The sequence below is a fragment of the Hyla sarda genome, chromosome 4, assembly GCF_029499605.1.
Source record: "Hyla sarda isolate aHylSar1 chromosome 4, aHylSar1.hap1, whole genome shotgun sequence".
Taxonomy (NCBI): Eukaryota; Metazoa; Chordata; class Amphibia; order Anura; family Hylidae; genus Hyla; species Hyla sarda.
Window position 1 is genome coordinate 293528674 of NC_079192.1, and position 17987 is coordinate 293546660.

Consider the following 17987-nt stretch of genomic DNA (forward strand, 5'->3'; position numbering starts at 1 on the left):
GTACAGACACAATGCACAGTTATGTCACAATACAGACACAATGGCTACAATGTCGCAGTAGACACATTGCACACAGTTATGTCAGTGTACAGACACAATGCACACAGTTATATCACAGCACAGACACGATGCCCACAGTAATGTCACAGCACAGACACGATGCCCACAGTAATGTCACAGCACAGACACAATACACACAACTACAGACACAATGCACACTTACATCACAGCACAGGCACAATGCACACAGCTATGTCACAGTACAGGCAAAATGCACACAATTATGTCAGTACAGACACAATGCACAGTTATAACACAGCACAGACACAATTATGTCACAGTACAGACACAATGCACACAGTAATGTCACAGTACAGGAATGGGTATAGTTTTATGTATTTTTTATTTTTTTTGGTCTAGCTGTAAAAAAAAAAACTGAGCAGGTAAAACCTGATATAAAAGAACAGTTTTGATTCCATAGCGCAGGTCTGAAGTAGGAGCTGGAGCCTCCGAAATGTCCACACATTACTGACCTGCTGTAACACCTTCTCCAACGAAAGAGAACAGCATCTCCAAATACAAGAAACATGGCACTAAGAGCTACAACGAAAACTCCAGATAAGCACATGATGATGTCACACCATAGATATGCACACAGTGATGACATAGCATAGATATAATACATATCACAGCATAGATATAATGCACACAGTGATGTCACACCATACATATAATGCATTTCAAAGCATAGATATAATGCTCACAGTGATGTCACACCATAGATATGATGCATGTCACAGCATAGTTATAATTCACACAGTGATGTCATAAGACTGATATAATGCACAGTGATGTCATAGAACTGACATAATGCATAGTGATGTCATAGAACTGACATAATGCATAGAGATGTCATAGGACTGATATAATGCACAGTGATGTCATAGGACTGATATAATGCACCCAGTGAGGTCATAGGACTGATATCATGCACAGTGATGTCATAGGACTGATATAATGCACAGTGATGTCATAGGACTGATATAATGCACACAGTGATGTCATAGGACTGATATCATGCACAGTGATGTCATAGGACTGATATAATGCACAGTGATGTCATAGGACTTATATAATGCACAGTGATGTCATAGAACTGACATAATGCATAGTGATGTCATAGGGCTGATATAATGCACAGTGATGTCATAGGGCTGATATAATGCACAGTGATGTCATAATACTGATATAATGCACAGTGATGTCATAGGGCTGATATAATGCACAGTGATGTCATAATACTGATATAATGCTCAGTGATGTCATAGAACTGACATAATACATAGTGATTTCATAGAACTGACATAATGCATAGAGATGTCATAGGACTGATATAATGCACAGTGATGTCATAGGACTGATATAATGTACAGTGATGTCATAGGACTGATATAATGCACAGTGATGTCATAGGACTGATATAATGCACAGTGATGTCATAGGACTAATATAATGCACAGTGATGTCATAGGGGTGATATAATGCACAGTGATGTCATAGGAGTGATATAATGCACAGTGATGTCAGAGGGCTGATGTAATGCACACAGTGATGTCATAGGACTGATATAATGCACAGTGATGTCATAGGACTAATATAATGCACAGTGATGTCATAGGAGTGATATAATGCACAGTGATGTCATAGGAGTGATATAATGCACAGTGATGTCATAGGAGTGATATAATGCACAGTGATGTCATAGGAGTGATATAATGCACAGTGATGTCATAGGGCTGATGTAATGCACACAGTGATGTCATAGGACTGATATAATGCACAGTGATGTCATTGGACTAATATAATGCACAGTGATGTCATAGGACTAATGTAATGCACAGTGATGTCATAGGAGTGATATAATGCACAGTGATGTCATAGGACTTATATAATGCACAGTGATGTCATAGGACTGATATCATGCACAGTGATGTCATAGGACTGATATAATGCACAGTGATGTCATAGGACTAATATAATGCACAGTGATGTCATAGGGCTGATATAATGCACAGTGATGTCATAATACTGATATAATGCTCAGTGATGTCATAGAACTGACATAATGCATAGTGATTTCATAGAACTGACATAATGCATAGAGATGTCATAGGACTGATATAATGCACAGTGATGTCATAGGACTGATATAATGCACAGTGATGTCATAGGACTGATATAATGCACAGTGATGTCATAGGACTGATATAATGCACAGTGATGTCATAGGACTAATATAATGCACAGTGATGTCATAGGAGTGATATAATGCACAGTGATGTCATAGGAGTGATATAATGCACAGTGATGTCAGAGGGCTGATGTAATGCACACAGTGATGTCATAGGACTGATATAATGCACAGTGATGTCATAGGACTAATATAATGCACAGTGTTGTCATAGGACTGATATAATGCACAGTGATGTCATAGGAGTGATATAATGCACAGTGATGTCATAGGAGTGATATAATGCACAGTGATGTCATAGGGCTGATGTGATGTCATAGGACTGATATAATGCACAGTGATGTCATAGGACTAATATAATGCACAGTGATGTCATAGGACTAATGTAATGCACAGTGATGTCATAGGAGTGATATAATGCACAGTGATGTCATTGGACTTATATAATGCACAGTGATGTCATAGGACTGATATCATGCACAGTGATGTCATAGGACTGATATAATGCACAGTGATGTCATAGGACTAATATAATGCACAGTGATGTCATAGGGCTGATGTAATGCACACAGTGATGTCATAGGACTGATATAATGCACAGTGATGTCATAGGACTAATATAATGCACAGTGATGTCATAGGACTAATGTAATGCACAGTGATGTCATAGGAGTGATATAATGCACAGTGATGTCATAGGACTTATATAATGCACAGTGATGTCATAGGACTGATATCATGCACAGTGATGTCATAGGACTGATATAATGCACAGTGATGTCATAGGACTAATATAATGCACAGTGATGTCATAGGACTGATATAATGCACAGTGATGTGATAGGACTAATATAATGCACAGTGATGTCATAGGACTGATATAATGCACAGTGATGTCATAGGACTTATATAATGCACAGTGATGTCATAGGACTAATATAATGCACAGTGATGTCATAGGACTGATATAATGCACAGTGATGTCATAGGACTGATATCATGCACAGTGATGTCATAGGACTGATATAATGCACAGTGATGTCATAGGACTAATATAATGCACAGTGATGTCATAGGACTGATATAATGCACAGTGATGTCATAGGACTAATATAATGCACAGTGATGTCATAGGACTGATATAATGCTTATTGGCCCTCACAGTTCTTTGTCCCCTCTTCTCCAGCTATTTCATATAGATGATGTGTCCTCTAGTATCCCCCCATTTAGGGGGCTGTAAAGTTGAGGGACATGCTATTCTCGCAGAAGACGGGATCGAGCAGTTCACAAGGCACCACGTCCGCCTGCACCGCCAGGCTCTACTACTCGCAGGCTTCCCCGGCCCCGCCCCCTGGCAGCTGTCAGTGACGTCACTAGGAAGTGCCCAACCTCCTATATAAAGGTGCCGCTCGCAGCTCACAGCTAGACACTCGTCTTCGCTATGTCTGCTACGCGTGCTCTTCTAGGGGGCTGCTGTCGGGTCACCCGGGCCACCGGGAGGAGGCTGGCGGGCAGCCCTGGAACTCCACTCAGGGACAAGGCTGGCTGGCTGCGTTCCCTTTCGGCTCGTTACTCTAGCGGCCCGGAGGACAGGGACATGAGGAGGTATCTGAGTGCGCACTACAACGAGACGAAGAGGAGCATCGACGGTGAGCGGAGGGCGGCCGTGTGGGCATGGTTAGGGCAGGGAGTGTCACAGCGGGACCCAGGGTCGTACACTTATCCTGCTTCATTCAGGGCACACGTGTAGGTGTAGTGACCCGTGTACAGGGAATGAATGGAGGAAGGGTGCTGGTGCCCAGACAGGTGTGTGAGGACCCCAGTGACGTGGAGGAGGGGTGCTGGTGCCCAGGCAGGTGTGTGAGGACCCCTGTGACGTGGAGGAGGGGTGCTGGTGCCCAGACAGGTGTGTGAGGACCCCAGTGACGTGGAGGAGGGGTGCTGGTGCCCAGACAGGTGTGTGAGGACCCCTGTCATGTGGAGGAGGGGTGCTGGTGCCCAGACAGGTGTGTGAGGACCCCTGTGACATGGAGGAGGGGTGCTGGTGCCCAGACAGGTGTGTGAGGACCCCTGTGACGTGGAAGAGGGGTGCTGGTGCCCAGACAGGTGTGTGAGGACCCCTGTGACGTGGAAGAGGGGTGCTGGTGCCCAGACAGGTGTGTGAGGACCCCTGTGATGTGGAGGAGGGGTGCTGGTGCCCAGACAGGTGTGTGAGGACCCCTGTGATGTGGAGGAGGGGTGCTGGTGCCCAGACAGGTGTGTGAGGACCCCTGTGACGTGGAGGAGGGGTGCTGGTGCCCAGACAGGTGTGTGTTTGTGTGTGTGTGTGTGTGTGAGGAGCCCAGTGACATGGAGGAGGGGTGCTGGTGCCCAGGCAGGTGTGTGTTTGTGTGAGTGTGAGTGTGTGTGTGTGTGTGTGTGTGTGTGAGGAGCCCAGTGACATGGAAGAGGGGTGCTGGTGCCCAGACAGGTGTGTGAGGACCCCTGTGACGTGGAGGAGGGGTGCTGGTGCCCAGGCAGGTGTGTGAGGACCCCTGTGACGTGGAGGAGGGGTGCTGGTGCCCAGGCAGGTGTGTGAGGAGCCCAGTGACATGGAAGAGGGGTGCTGGTGCCCAGGCAGGTGTGTGAGGACCCCTGTGACGTGGAGGAGGGGTGCTGGTGCCCAGGCAGGTGTGTGAGGACCCCTGTGATGTGGAGGAGGGGTGCTGGTGCCCAGGCAGGTGTGTGAGGACCCCAGTGACGTGGAGGAGGGGTGCTGGTGCCCAGGCAGGTGTGTGAGGAGCCCAGTGACATGGAAGAGGGGTGCTTGTGCCCAGGCAGGTGTGTGAGGACCCCTGTGACGTGGAGGAGGGGTGCTGGTGCCCAGGCAGGTGTGTGAGGACCCCTGTGATGTGGAGGAGGGGTGCTGGTGCCCAGGCAGGTGTGTGAGGACCCCTGTGATGTGGAGGAGGGGTGCTGGTGCCCAGGCAGGTGTGTGAGGACCCCTGTGACGTGGAGGAGGGGTGCTGGTGCCCAGGCAGGTGTGTGAGGAGCCCAGTGACATGGAAGAGGGGTGCTGGTGCCCAGGCAGGTGTGTGAGGACCCCTGTGACGTGGAGGAGGGGTGCTGGTGCCCAGGCAGGTGTGTGAGGACCCCTGTGATGTGGAGGAGGGGTGCTGGTGCCCAGGCAGGTGTGTGAGGACCCCAGTGACGTGGAGGAGGGGTGCTGGTGCCCAGGCAGGTGTGTGAGGACCCCTGTGATGTGGAGGAGGGGTGCTGGTGCCCAGACAGGTGTATGAGGACCCCAGTGACATGGAGGGTCCTGTCGCCATGAACTCTATCTAGTCTACTGGCATTATGTTATGGAGGAACTGGGTGGATTGATATATAGCCAAAGGCTGTCTGGGCATGCTGGGAATTGTAGCTTTGCAACAGCTGTGGGCACCCTGGTTGGGAAACACTTATATATATGATTGTGGGAATCTAGAGAGCTGGCAACTGCATGGGAATCCATGCTCATTCTGGGCTCAGGAGTCCAGTGGGTGGTCCTACTGACAAGCATACATGCACATAACTGTCAGTCATTGAATAGGACCACCCACTGGACTCCTGGGCCCAAGATATGAAGGGCTTTGGGTCAATAAGTTACTAGTTGTCCTGAATCAGTTCCCACAAACAATATATTAATCTGTTAATGATACATCTCTCCATAGTATCCAGTCTGGAGAGCCCATTTTTATATCCCCTGTTATTTGGTTTAGAGAGCATTTACAAAGAACATCTTGCCCTGTTGACCCAGTGATCTTGTGGACCCTCTGATGGGGAACCTTCACACATGGTGAAATAGCTGTTGAAAGTTTCTGCAGCAGTTTAGAGTTCAATGTGTCCAACTCTGCAAACAAGCTGCATTGTTACACTGACTCCAGACACAGCCTTCTATTAAGAGATTGGGGCTGGTGTTTGCTCCATTGTTCTGTACTCTATAGGAAAGGAATGGTGGATTTTAGAGTACCTGTCATCAAAACATTTTCTAAACTAACTTATATTCCCTAAATACTCCTAACACCCCTCCTGCCTCATTGTGTGAGCTCCCAAGAGGAGAAATTGGGCGTTCCCCAGCAGGCGTGACATCACTGAAACTGGCGAGGGCTGTGCCTCTCCATGCCCCGCACACACTCTCTGCCAGGCCGGGAGGAGACCAAACTAACTGTGACTTGCACAGAGAACAGAGCCACCTAGTGGTCATTTTTTTTTTTCAATCACATTAAAAACAACATATAAAGGTTGAGAATTTGAACAGCAAGTAAATAGCAAAGTGTCTTATAACTTACATAAGGGACAATATATTAAAAGTTTAGTTTGGTGACAGGTACTCTTTAAAGGGGTATTCCAGGATTTTCTTTTATTGGACTATGCTACAGGGGCTGTAAAGTTAGTGTAGTCCATAATATAGGGACTATACCTGTGTGACTGTTTTCTCACAATTCTTTTGTGATTTTTCACCCCAATATCTTCAACAGCATACAAAATTACTCATGTCTCAGGATTTCCCAGGTTGCAGTGTGTCGAGACCTGACTTCACTAGTCAGGTGATCAGAGGGAGCCTGTCTGCTTCAATTTTGCAACAGCTGTAGGCCCCCTGATTAGAAAACAGTGTTTCAATGGGTGGGGTGGCTGTGTGGGAGGAAGGAAAGTGATCTCAAACGTTCAAGCATGGAACTGTGGGATGTGTAGTTTAGAGAACAAAATCCAACAGGAAATACCCAGTTCTGGTAGGTAAGTACTAAAACCCCTTTAAGTCTCACAGCACCCATAAAGTTTGGTAGAGCAACCCATACATATGCATGACTCCTCTGTGGAGTGTTGACTGTTCGATATTGGGTAAATCTTTCAAAACCTGTACATGAAGAGTGGTGCAGTTGCCCATGACAACCAATCAGAAAATTTCTTTTCTAAAAAGGCCTTTAAAAAAAAAAAATGAAAGGAGCAATCTGGTTGCTATGGGCAACTGCACCACTTTTCTTCTACACAGGTTTCACTAAAACTCCCCATTGATATTCCAAATAAATTTTATTTTTATTCACAAACACAATATGTCCACTTAAAATGGACATATATTTTTTTTCTTTTTTTTTAAATATTTTTATTTCTTTTAAATATAAAATTTACAAAAATACAGTATACCAAAAACTATGTAGATAATCCGCTTCATCCAAACCACATTTAACACATTGTGACGTAGTCTTCACCCCCATCCTATATAAGTGAAGCGCGGAATAGTGGGTCCTGTGTAGTATCTTAAATTGTGTAATTTTATGTTCCATATTACGGGAAACCTTACTTATATTTTGGGCCATAATGTCCCAATCATCTTCAGACACAGTACGCACTATCCCAGACCATTTTTCTTTAATTCTATTGGTCCCCCTTATTCCAATAACCTTATTTAATTTGTTAAAAAAAAAAAAAAAAAAAAAAAAAAAAGGAATTTCAATTTTGTATAAGTGCTCTATTTGAATTCGTGCTTCTATAAAGTTGTGTTTCTGTGTTACATATACCTCCTTGTCTATAGTGTTATGGACTGCATGGCTAACCTGCCAATAATTCAGCCAATCATTATCATCAATATCATACACCCTTTTTATGTGATCAAATGAGACAAGTTGTCCGTTATCGAATATTTGTTCCAGTCGTTTTATACCCTTACTATCCCAAAAAGTTGACTCCCAATCAACCAATTCTTTAAATTTATTATTAGTCCATAAAGGTGTGAACCCAAAACTATTTTCTATATGTAATTCTTCTTTTAATCTTGCCCATACTTTTTTAAATTTGTGCAATAACAGCGTGTTATCTAAACCCTTCTCATCATACTCATCCAATTCCAACACTTCATATATGTTCTCCTTCTCCTTATCTGCTACAATCTTCTCCAGATATCTAGAATTCCTCCAGTTCCCAATTCGTACCAACTGCGCAGCCAAATAGTAAACAGAAAAGTTGGGCATATCCAGTCCCCCCCCCCCCCCCCCATCTCCGGGGGCCATAAAATATCTGTACTTCAAACGGACCCTTTTTCTTCCCCACAGCAATCTACCCAGTATTACTTCTATCTTCCGGAACCAACCCTTGCCAATCCACATTGGCGAGGCACCAAGGAAAAAACAGGATCTGTGGAAGGACCACCATCTTTACTATCGCCATCCTTTCTGACATCGAGAAAGGCATTTTAATCCATACCTCTACTCTCTTCCCTAGACTATTTAATAAGGGGCGTAAATTATTAGTCACAAATCTATCATTAATGGCTGCTATTTTTACTCCCAAATAGGGGAAACATTCGCTTTTTTTTTAACACGAATAATCTTCCCACCATCTCCCCCATGTCTTTATCTAAGGGGAGCATAGTAGATTTACTCCAATTTATCTCCAACCTGGATAAAGGGGCAAATATATCGAACAATTTCTTAATCCGGTGTATTTTTTCTTGTGGATTAGTTACAAAAAGGAGGATTTCATCTGCGAATAACAAAATCTTATTTGCTTCTCCGTTTACTCCAAATCCCTCATAGAAATTATTATCTCTTATCCAAGCCGCTAGGGTTTCAATATAAATTAAAAATAAAGAGGGTGAGAGGGGGCAACCCTGTCTTGTTCCTCTACTAAGTTTAAATGGGTAGGAGGGAATTCCATCCACCACTACACTCGCCTCCGGATTAGTATACAGTAACTGAATATAACTCAGAAATCTCGGGCCCACCCTCCTCAGAACTTCCCAAAGGTATCCCCACTCCACCTTGTCAAAGGCTTTAGTTGCATCCAATGACAAAATGGAACGGGGGCCCCGGGATCCACTCTGGATTGCCTCATATACCTGGTGGATATTGTCGTGGACCGTTCTTCCTGCCCTGAATCCCCCCTGGTCTCTCCCCACCACTTTATCTATTCTCCTTGCCAATACCTTCACTATTATCTTTATATCCGTATTGAGCAAGGAGATAGGGCGATATGAATCCAAAGGATCTTTATCTTTTTTTCCTAATAAGCCTGATATTAGCCTCACACATTGATTTAGGGAGAACGCCCCTCCCCCTCCAGGATTCATTAATGATACCCAGCAGTTTTGGAAGCAGCAGGGTTGAGTAAATCCTATATATCTGAAATGGAATACCATCAGACCCAGGGGAAGTATTCCCCTGAATTGATGCCAGTGCGTCCTCCAATTCCTGCAAGGAAATTGGATCGTCCAAAGAGTCCCTGATATCCTCTGTTAAACTTGAAATATTAATTCCTCTCAGAAATTCCACTACTTCAGCCCTATTAATATTGCTTCTTATATAGAGATTGGAGAAAAAGGAGCTAACCATTTGAGCTATTTCTTCTCTCTCTGTAGTTATACTACCATCCACCCTCCTCAGAGCGACAATACCACCTTCCTCACCTTGATTTTTAAGTAGTCTAGACAATGTCTTATTTGGTTTCCCTTTCTCAAAGAAGTTAAATTGCCCACTAAAGAATAGTTTGTTTTGTGCCTTTTTAAGTAGATATTCTTTGTAATCCTCTTGGGCTGCCTTCAATTCTAGCAGCCGTTCACCCCCGCTGTCCTCGTCTATCCCAGTTTCTAACGTTACCACTTTACTATTCAGCATTGATTCCTCCTGGGCAAATTCCTTTTTCTTTTAATTAATTCACCCTATATATAGACCCCTCAAGAATGCCTTCATGGCATCCCATACTATCTGAGGACTCGCAGAATTATAGTTAATCTCCCAGAATGCTTCCATTTCCTGTCTAAACCAGTCCTGGTCTCCCACTAGTTCTATCCAGTGGGGGTTAAGCCGAAAGCCCAGCCTTTTCCCATCCATTGCCTTACCACCAATTTCCACCACCACTGGACAGTGGTCCGACAGGGTTTTGGCTCTATACTGCACTCTACTGGTCCAGATCATCGCATTCTTATCACAGAGACAGAGATCAATTCGAGAAGCAGTGTTATATGAAGTACTGTCTTACTCCTGGGTTTAATTTCCGCCACCCATCAACCCAATTCATCTCTCCACAGTACCTCGCTAATGCTGTTTCACTCCCCCCTACATTCCTACCTAATTTGTATCTGTCCATACTAGGGTCCATTACGTTATTCATATCCCCAACTATCCATAATGCCGCATATGTCTTCCTTTCGCTATAGCTCACGAGATCCCTCAGAACATCCACTCTAAAGGGAGGAGGAATATATACAAAGGCCAAAATAACAGCCCTACTTTCCCACATTCCATAAAGAAATACGTATCGACCAAACCTATCTACTTTTGAGTCATTTATTTCGAGTGGCACCTTCCTATGAACATATACCGAGACTCCCGCCGAGTACGAAGAAAATCTGGAGTGGTATTCTTCCTTAGCCCACCTTCTTGGTAAGATCTGCTAATCTCTTGACCTATGGGTCTCGACTAAGCATATGATAGCAGGAAGGTACCCCCGAACATAATCAAAAATTGCACACTTTTTAACTCTATCCGACATACCTCGCACATTCCGGGCTAACATCTTAAACACGGACATATTAATCTAAGAGAGAAAAAAAAAGGGAATCTCGCTCCCTACCCCCCCTTCCTCCCTCCCAATAATGCACCGTATATCTACAATGCATTTCAATCCTAGTGACACCCCGCAACCCCCCCCCCCCCCCCTCAGACGCAGGATTATTACTCAACTAATACTTCTAACCCCTGGTGCCGCCATAATATCCTATACTACATGCTTCCGGAGCAGGCCCGAGACTCCTCTCTATTACTGGCCACGAAAGTCCTCACCTCTTCTCCGGCGTCTCCCTCCACCGCACACGGGGGGGGGGGGGGGAGACCTCCGCCCCCCCCGTCCTGTCCTGTCCAGCAACTGGTCGCGCCATCCTCCTCTCACTCCTCCCTCCTCCTGCGGCTGAGTCCAGCGCCCCCAGCTCTCACAGGGCATCCAGGCTGGCAAGTAGTACTGGCGGCGTCACTTTGTGAGTATCCCGGCATCCTGAGGTCGGCATCAGCTCCACGTCCGTCCTGAGGGCTCAGGGGGCGGGGCCAGAGCCCCGGAGTGCGCGGCCCTAGCTCATGCCGCCGTCACTTCCTCCCCCACATATTTTTACTTTTTGAAAAAATTAGAGGGCTTCAAAGTAGAGCAGCATTTTCAAAAAATTCATGAAAATTGGAAAATCTGAAGGGACAGATGTTACAGAACTACAACTGCCAGCATGCCTGGCAGTCTAGGCATGCTGAGAGTTGTAGTTTGGAAACATCTGGAGGGCTACAGTTTGGGTACCACTGTAACAGTGGTCCCCAAACTGTGACCCTCCAGATGTTGCAAAACTACAACTCCCAGCATGCCCAGACAGAAGATCACATTACTTTCACTTTCATCCCCCCCCCCCCCCCCCCCCCCGAGCCAGGATCCATCAGCTGTTCCCAGGCATCTTCTCCTGCAGGTACCGACCTCTATCTTCTCCCCATGTTCCCCCGCGACATCCAGGGGTGGGCAGAACGGGGGTGCCAACCCACTGTCCTGCTCTGCCATTGGTCAGAATCAGTTCTGACCAATGGCAGGGGATAGGAGGCGATCGCAGCACTGCGACCTCACTCCTACCCTGCAAGATGATTTGGGTTGTCACTGACAGGTCAGATCATCACTATTTTCCGGGCTGATCGGGTCACCAGAGACCCAATCAGCCAGGAATAGTAGAAAATCGCATGTCTGAATTGACATGCGATTTTCTGCGATCGCCGACATGGGGGGGATCTCAGGACCCCCCTCGGCATTTGCCTCGGACGCCTGCTGAACGATTTCAGCAGGCGTCCGGCTTCGCATCCCGCCGCGCAATGGCAATTCCCACAGGTCCTTAAGACCCAGGGCGCAGGGACGTACTCATATGTGCCTGGTCCTTAAGGGGTTAAAGGGGTACTCTGCCCCTAGACATCATATCCCCTATCCAAGGATAGGAGATAAGATGTCTGATCGCAGGAGTGAACTTCGCTCCGTGACAGATGACTGGTGATGTGGGGCGGGGGCTCATGACGTTATTAGCTGCTGAATGCTACAGAGGAAATTCCTTTCTTTTTGGAACACTGATGAAATCACGAGCACAGTGCTCTCTGCTGACATCTCTGTCCATTTTAGCAACCATGCATAGCAGATGTATGCTAAGGGCAGCATGGTGGCTCAGTGGTTAGCACTGCTGCCTTGCAGTGCTGGGGACTTGGGTTCAAATCCCACTAAGGACAACAATAAATAAAGCATAATTATTATTATTATTATTATTATTATTATTATTACGTCAGCAGAGAGAACTGTGCTCATGATGTCATCAGAGAGCATTCCAAAAAGAAAAGAACTTCCTCTGTAGTATTCAGCAGCTAATAAGTACCGGAAGGATTAAGATTTTTTAATAGAAGTAATTTACAAATATGTTTAACTTTCTGCCACCAGTTGATTTAAAAGAAAAAAGGTTTTCACCGGAGTACCCCTTTAAGTACTACAACATATCTCTTATATACTTTAATTAAAAAAAAGTCATTTTAAACAAGTTTAAAATGACTTTTTTAAATTCGGCCACTAGGGGGTCGCCCTCCTAGTGGCCGAATGCATTCGGCAGTGACGTCACTACTGAATTTAGGCTCATTTAAGCCTGGCAATCGAATCGAAATTCAGGCACTGCGGTACTCGCTCCCGCCTGTCAAACAGGCGAGAGCGAGCACGCTGATAGCTGGGGCTGCGCGCATTGGCCAGCTCCAATGGCCTCTCCCGCCCCCGTTACCCTGTCCCTGTGCCCACGAGCGCGATCGCTACCATCACCGCTAGCAGGATCCCTGTGCCCACTAGCGGTGTCACAAGAATGCAGCTCTGTTCCCCGTCCCTGTCAGCTCTCAGGGTATGGGAATAGATTTAAAAGCCTCGCGCGCAGCCAACGCAGTACTACGCAAATAGCGTAGGGCTAACGCCAGGCTCCTAGCGCTGCCTACATTAGCCCTACGCTATTTGCGTAGTCCTGTGCAGTACTACGTTAGCCGCGCGTGAGGCTTTTAAATCTATTCCCGTACCCTGAGAGCTGACAGGGACAAGGAACAGAGCCGCGCTCGGCGTTCTTGTGACACTGCTAGTGGGCACAGGGATCCCGCTAGCGGTGATGGTAGCGATCGCAGGAGGCACTCTGGCTGTTTCACAACTACAATTCTCAGCATGGCCTGACAGCTAATAGCAATCATGGCATGCTGGTAGTTGTAGTTGGGGAAACAGCTGGAGGCACCCTATTAGATAAATAACGCTCATGCATAGACTATGTGAGGGCGGAAGCAAGCGCCCAGCGCCCGCAGCGATCCGATCATCCTGCACGGCAGACGGAGGTCCCCTCACCTGGCTCCGCTGTCTTCCGAGAGTCTGCTGCTCTGATTTGCCTTCCCGCAGACCAGAGCAGATGACCGATAACCCTGATCAGTGCTATGTCCTATACATAGCACTGAACAGGATTAGCAATCGAATGATTGCTATAAATATTCCCCTATGGGGACTATAAGAGTGTAAAAATAAAAGTAAAAAAAAAATGTGAAAAACCCCCTCCCCCAATAAAAACCTAAATTGTCCCATTTTCCGTATTTTACCCCCAAAAGTGTAAAAAGAAATAAATAAAAATACATTTTTTCTTATATACATATTTGGTATCGCCGCATGCGTAAATATCCCTACTATTAAAATAAAATGTAAATGATCCCGTACGATGAACGTAAAAACAAAAAATCCAAAATAGCTGCTTTTTTTTTTTTTTTTTAATAACATTTTATTCTAAAAAAATTAATAAATGTAAAGTTTTGTATAAGCAAATATGGTATTAATAAAGTACAGATCACGGCGCAAAAAATGAGCCCTCATACCACCGCTTATACGGAAAAATGAAAAAGTTATAGGTCTTCAAAATAGGGGGATTTTAAACGTACTAATTTGGTTGTTATTTATTTATTAAATTTTTTTTTTTTTTTTTTTTTTTTTTGCGCAACAGTAATAGAAAAGTGTATAATCATGGGTATCATTTTAATCATATTGACCCAGAGAATAAAAAACACATCATTTTTACCATAAATTGTACGGCGTGAAAACAAAACCTTCCAAAATTAGCAAAATTGCGGTTTTCTTTTTAATTTCCCCACACAAATAGTATTTTTTTGGTTGCACCATACATTTTATGGTAAAGTGAGTGATGGCATTACAACGGACAACTGGTCGCGCAAAAAAAACAAGCCCTCATACTAGTCTGTGGATGAAATATAAAAGAATTATGGTTTTTTGAAGGGGAGGAGGAAAAAACAAAAGCGTAAAAAAGAAAATTGTCCTTAAGGTCCAAATGTGCTGAGTCCTTAAGGGGTTAAATGGGCACGGTCTGATACATAAACCTTTTTATGTTGTACATCTTGGCAAAACATTAATCTTTCTATTATACGTCATAAGAATTATATCTACCTATCTATCTCTTTTTTTTTTTTTTTTAAGAAATCATGGCTTTGTCTATGCTGAAGCACAGTCCAGTAACTGAGGGTGGTCTAGCACTCCTCTGTGCTCTCTGCTGTTTGATGGGACTCCTCTGTGCTCTCCCCTTTCCTATCAGACATCAGATCAGTGCTAGTCCATTCCCACTTACTAAACTTTGTCCATGCCTGTGCTTCAGCTTGGACAAAGCCATGATTTTATAAGCCATGATTTCTATAAATAGGAAATAACATTTTATGAAGTATATTAGAAAGGTTAATGTTTTGCCAAGATGTACAACATATAAAGTTTTTGAATCTAACGGTGCCCATTTAAAGAGTACCTGTTATCAAACCATATTTTCTAAACTTGGGGTGCTTTCACACCCTGTTTTCAGCCTACGGCTGCCGGATCCAGCTGGGGGAGGGGAAAACCATGCGCTCCCATACCACAGCCGGTCCGGCGCTGAAATCCATTGACTTTATTGAGCCGACTGTAGTCACCGTTTGACTCCGGTCGGCTCATTTTCGACCCGTATCCAGTTTTCTGACCGGACCTAAAACTGTAGTATACTACGGTTGTAGGTCAGGTCACAAAACCGGATAAGGGGCAAAAATGAGCTAGCCGGAGTCAAACTGGGACTCCGTTCTGCTCATTAAGTCAATGGATTTCAGCGCCAGACCGGCTGTGGTATGGGAGCGCATGGTTTTCCCCTCCCCCAGCTGGATCCGGCAGCTGTAGGCTGAAAATGTGTGAAAGCACCCTAACTCAGATTATATTCCCTAACTACTCCTACCACCCCTCCTGCCCTTTAAAAAAATGTTTTCCTTGCTTTAAAAAGCTGTGTATCTTACCTTTCCCCTTGCTCACATTGTGTGAGCTCCTGGTAGGAGAAAGTGGGCATTCCCCAACAGGAGCGATGTCACTGAAGCCTGTGAGAGCTGTGCCTCACCATACCCCGCACCCACTTCCTGACTTTGGTCTACTGCCAGGCCGGGAGGAGACCAAAGAGCCACCTAGTAGCTGTTTTTTCAATCACATTAAAAACATTATAAAGGTTGAAAGTTTTAAGAGCAAGTAAATAGCAAAGTGTCTTATAATTAGATAAAGAACAATACATTTAAAAGTTTTTAGTTTAGTGACAGGTCCTCTTTAAACTCATGTTTATAAATGTATTGTTGCACCTTTTAATGAGTAACTATATAATTAAAAAAAAAATTGTCATTGTGATAAGTCTTGATCGGTAGGGTCGGAGTTCTGTGCCCTTTATTTCTGTTTAACTCCCTTTGTAGAGCCAACCATGTAATGAATGGACTCATTTTGGACTTTCTATGTGAATAAGTAAGTGCTGGGAACCAGAAAACTCAGTCATAATAAAATCCACTGTACAAAGAAAAACGGTAACCCACACTCACCGCTAAGCTGCTGTAGGTCGACTCTGCTGTCTCGGCTCTCACAGACTATCCGGTAACAGATCTGCTGCAGGGTGCTCAGAGGCGACTGCCAGCTAAGTTTTGCGCTTCTTCCGGCCTCAATAAAAAAGAAGCTCAATCAGCGCATCCTTCACAATGTTTAAATAACTCTGCTTTATTATTCCTTCATTTTTTGTTTCCACATAAAAATTTTGTTCTAATAATATCGGTGTTGATAATGAGGGATTTGATCTGTGACATTGGGGGATTTATCAAAACATGTATAGAGTGGTGCAGATGACCATAGCAGCAAATCAACTCTTTTTTTCATTTTTAAAGAGGCCTGTGATAAGTTAAAGACAATCTGGTTGCTGTGGGCAACTGCACCACTTTTTCTCTACACAGGTTTTGATCTCCCCCATTGTTCTGCTTTTTTTGTCAGACCTTTTCATTTTGGTTTTTCTTCTTCTTTTACAGAGATTATCCCTTCTATTTCAAGTAACATGCTGAATCCCAAAGCTATATTTTCTAACAATGAGATGAGCCTAGAAGACATTGAGATTTATGGCTTTGATTATGATTATACTTTAGCTTTCTACTCTAAAGATCTTCACAATTTGATTTTCAACACTGCACGTGATCTTCTGATCAATGAGCATCGGGTAAGTCTTCACATAGACTTTGTTAATGGGGGGGGGGAGAGGTATTATAATTTATCAGGTATAAGTAATAAAACACTCTTATAATATCCTGATTTCAATCATAAACTTTCTCTTTCTCAATTTTAAGCAATGGACGGAAATATACGTCCTGGTGCGCTGCTACTTAATGCACTATTCCAAACCTTTACATTCTATACATGAAATGAGTATAGGAGCTGTGCTCACTTCATGCATGGCAGGTCCTGGCTGCTATCAGCAGTGAAGGACCCGCTGGTAATGGCAGACATCAATCTGACCACTGCATCTGCGGCAATGCTGTGCTTTTAAATGGCTGATCGGATTGCCCATGGCACGACTGGGGGGATCCAATCATCCAAGATGGCAGCTGGAGGTCTCTTTACCTGCCACCTGCCCTCATCATGGGCTCTTGTTATGCAGGGCGGGGGGGCGGTAAAATCGCGTGGGGGTGGCATCGGAGGGGCGGTGGGTGGGATGAAATGGCGCGGGGGGCATCGGGAGGGGGGGGGGGGAATATAATGGCGCGGGGGGGAATATAATAGAGAAGGGGGTTTAACATAATGGCGCAGTGGGCCCTGATCATCCATTCAAAGTGATGCATTGCTGCAGATGCCTTGATCTGTATTAACATGGCATCTGAGGGATTAATGGTGGATATCGGAGTGATCGCTGATGTCTTCCATTACCGACGGGTCCCTGGTGTGCATGATGTACATGTACGTCCTGGTGTGCTAAGTCTCAGAGGATCAGGACGTACAGTTTGTCCTTAAGGGGTTAACACACTGAATTCTGGCCGGAATCTGAGTTGCGTTGACTTCAGTGTGTCGTGCAGTTCCACAAAAATTGACATTCTTTTCGTGGAACCTGGAATGCAGAATTTCCGCAGGAAAAAATTTGCCGTGTGACTAGGACAGCAGAAATTCGCCGCAATGTTAACATTATGATTATTATGAATTTTGCATGGAAATTCTGCTGTGTGAACATACTGTTACACTATGATCTTTGCATAGAAGCTTGGGGGAATTTATCCTAAACTTTAGGCCTTCTGTCTGGACTTTCTGTACAGGAACCTTAGTTTAATAGACCGTAGTATTTTAGCTAATTTGCAGTATATTTTAGCCATTTGTTGCATTCTTTTATTTAAAATTAAATGGACACATTTTT

The 17987-nt window shown here is 44.6% G+C and overlaps 1 protein-coding gene across 1 annotated transcript in view; it reads left to right on the plus strand.

Moving 5' to 3' along the window:
• Positions 1 to 3629: 3629 nt before the first annotated feature.
• Positions 3630 to 17987, plus strand: part of NT5DC3 (5'-nucleotidase domain containing 3) — a 62524-nt gene continuing 48166 nt past the window's right edge. Inside the window, exons 1-2 of the mRNA XM_056574535.1 lie at positions 3630 to 3900; positions 16621 to 16805. Coding sequence (XP_056430510.1) covers positions 3693 to 3900; positions 16621 to 16805 — 393 coding nt within the window. The 5' untranslated portion in view covers positions 3630 to 3692. The remainder of the gene's footprint in view (positions 3901 to 16620; positions 16806 to 17987) is intronic.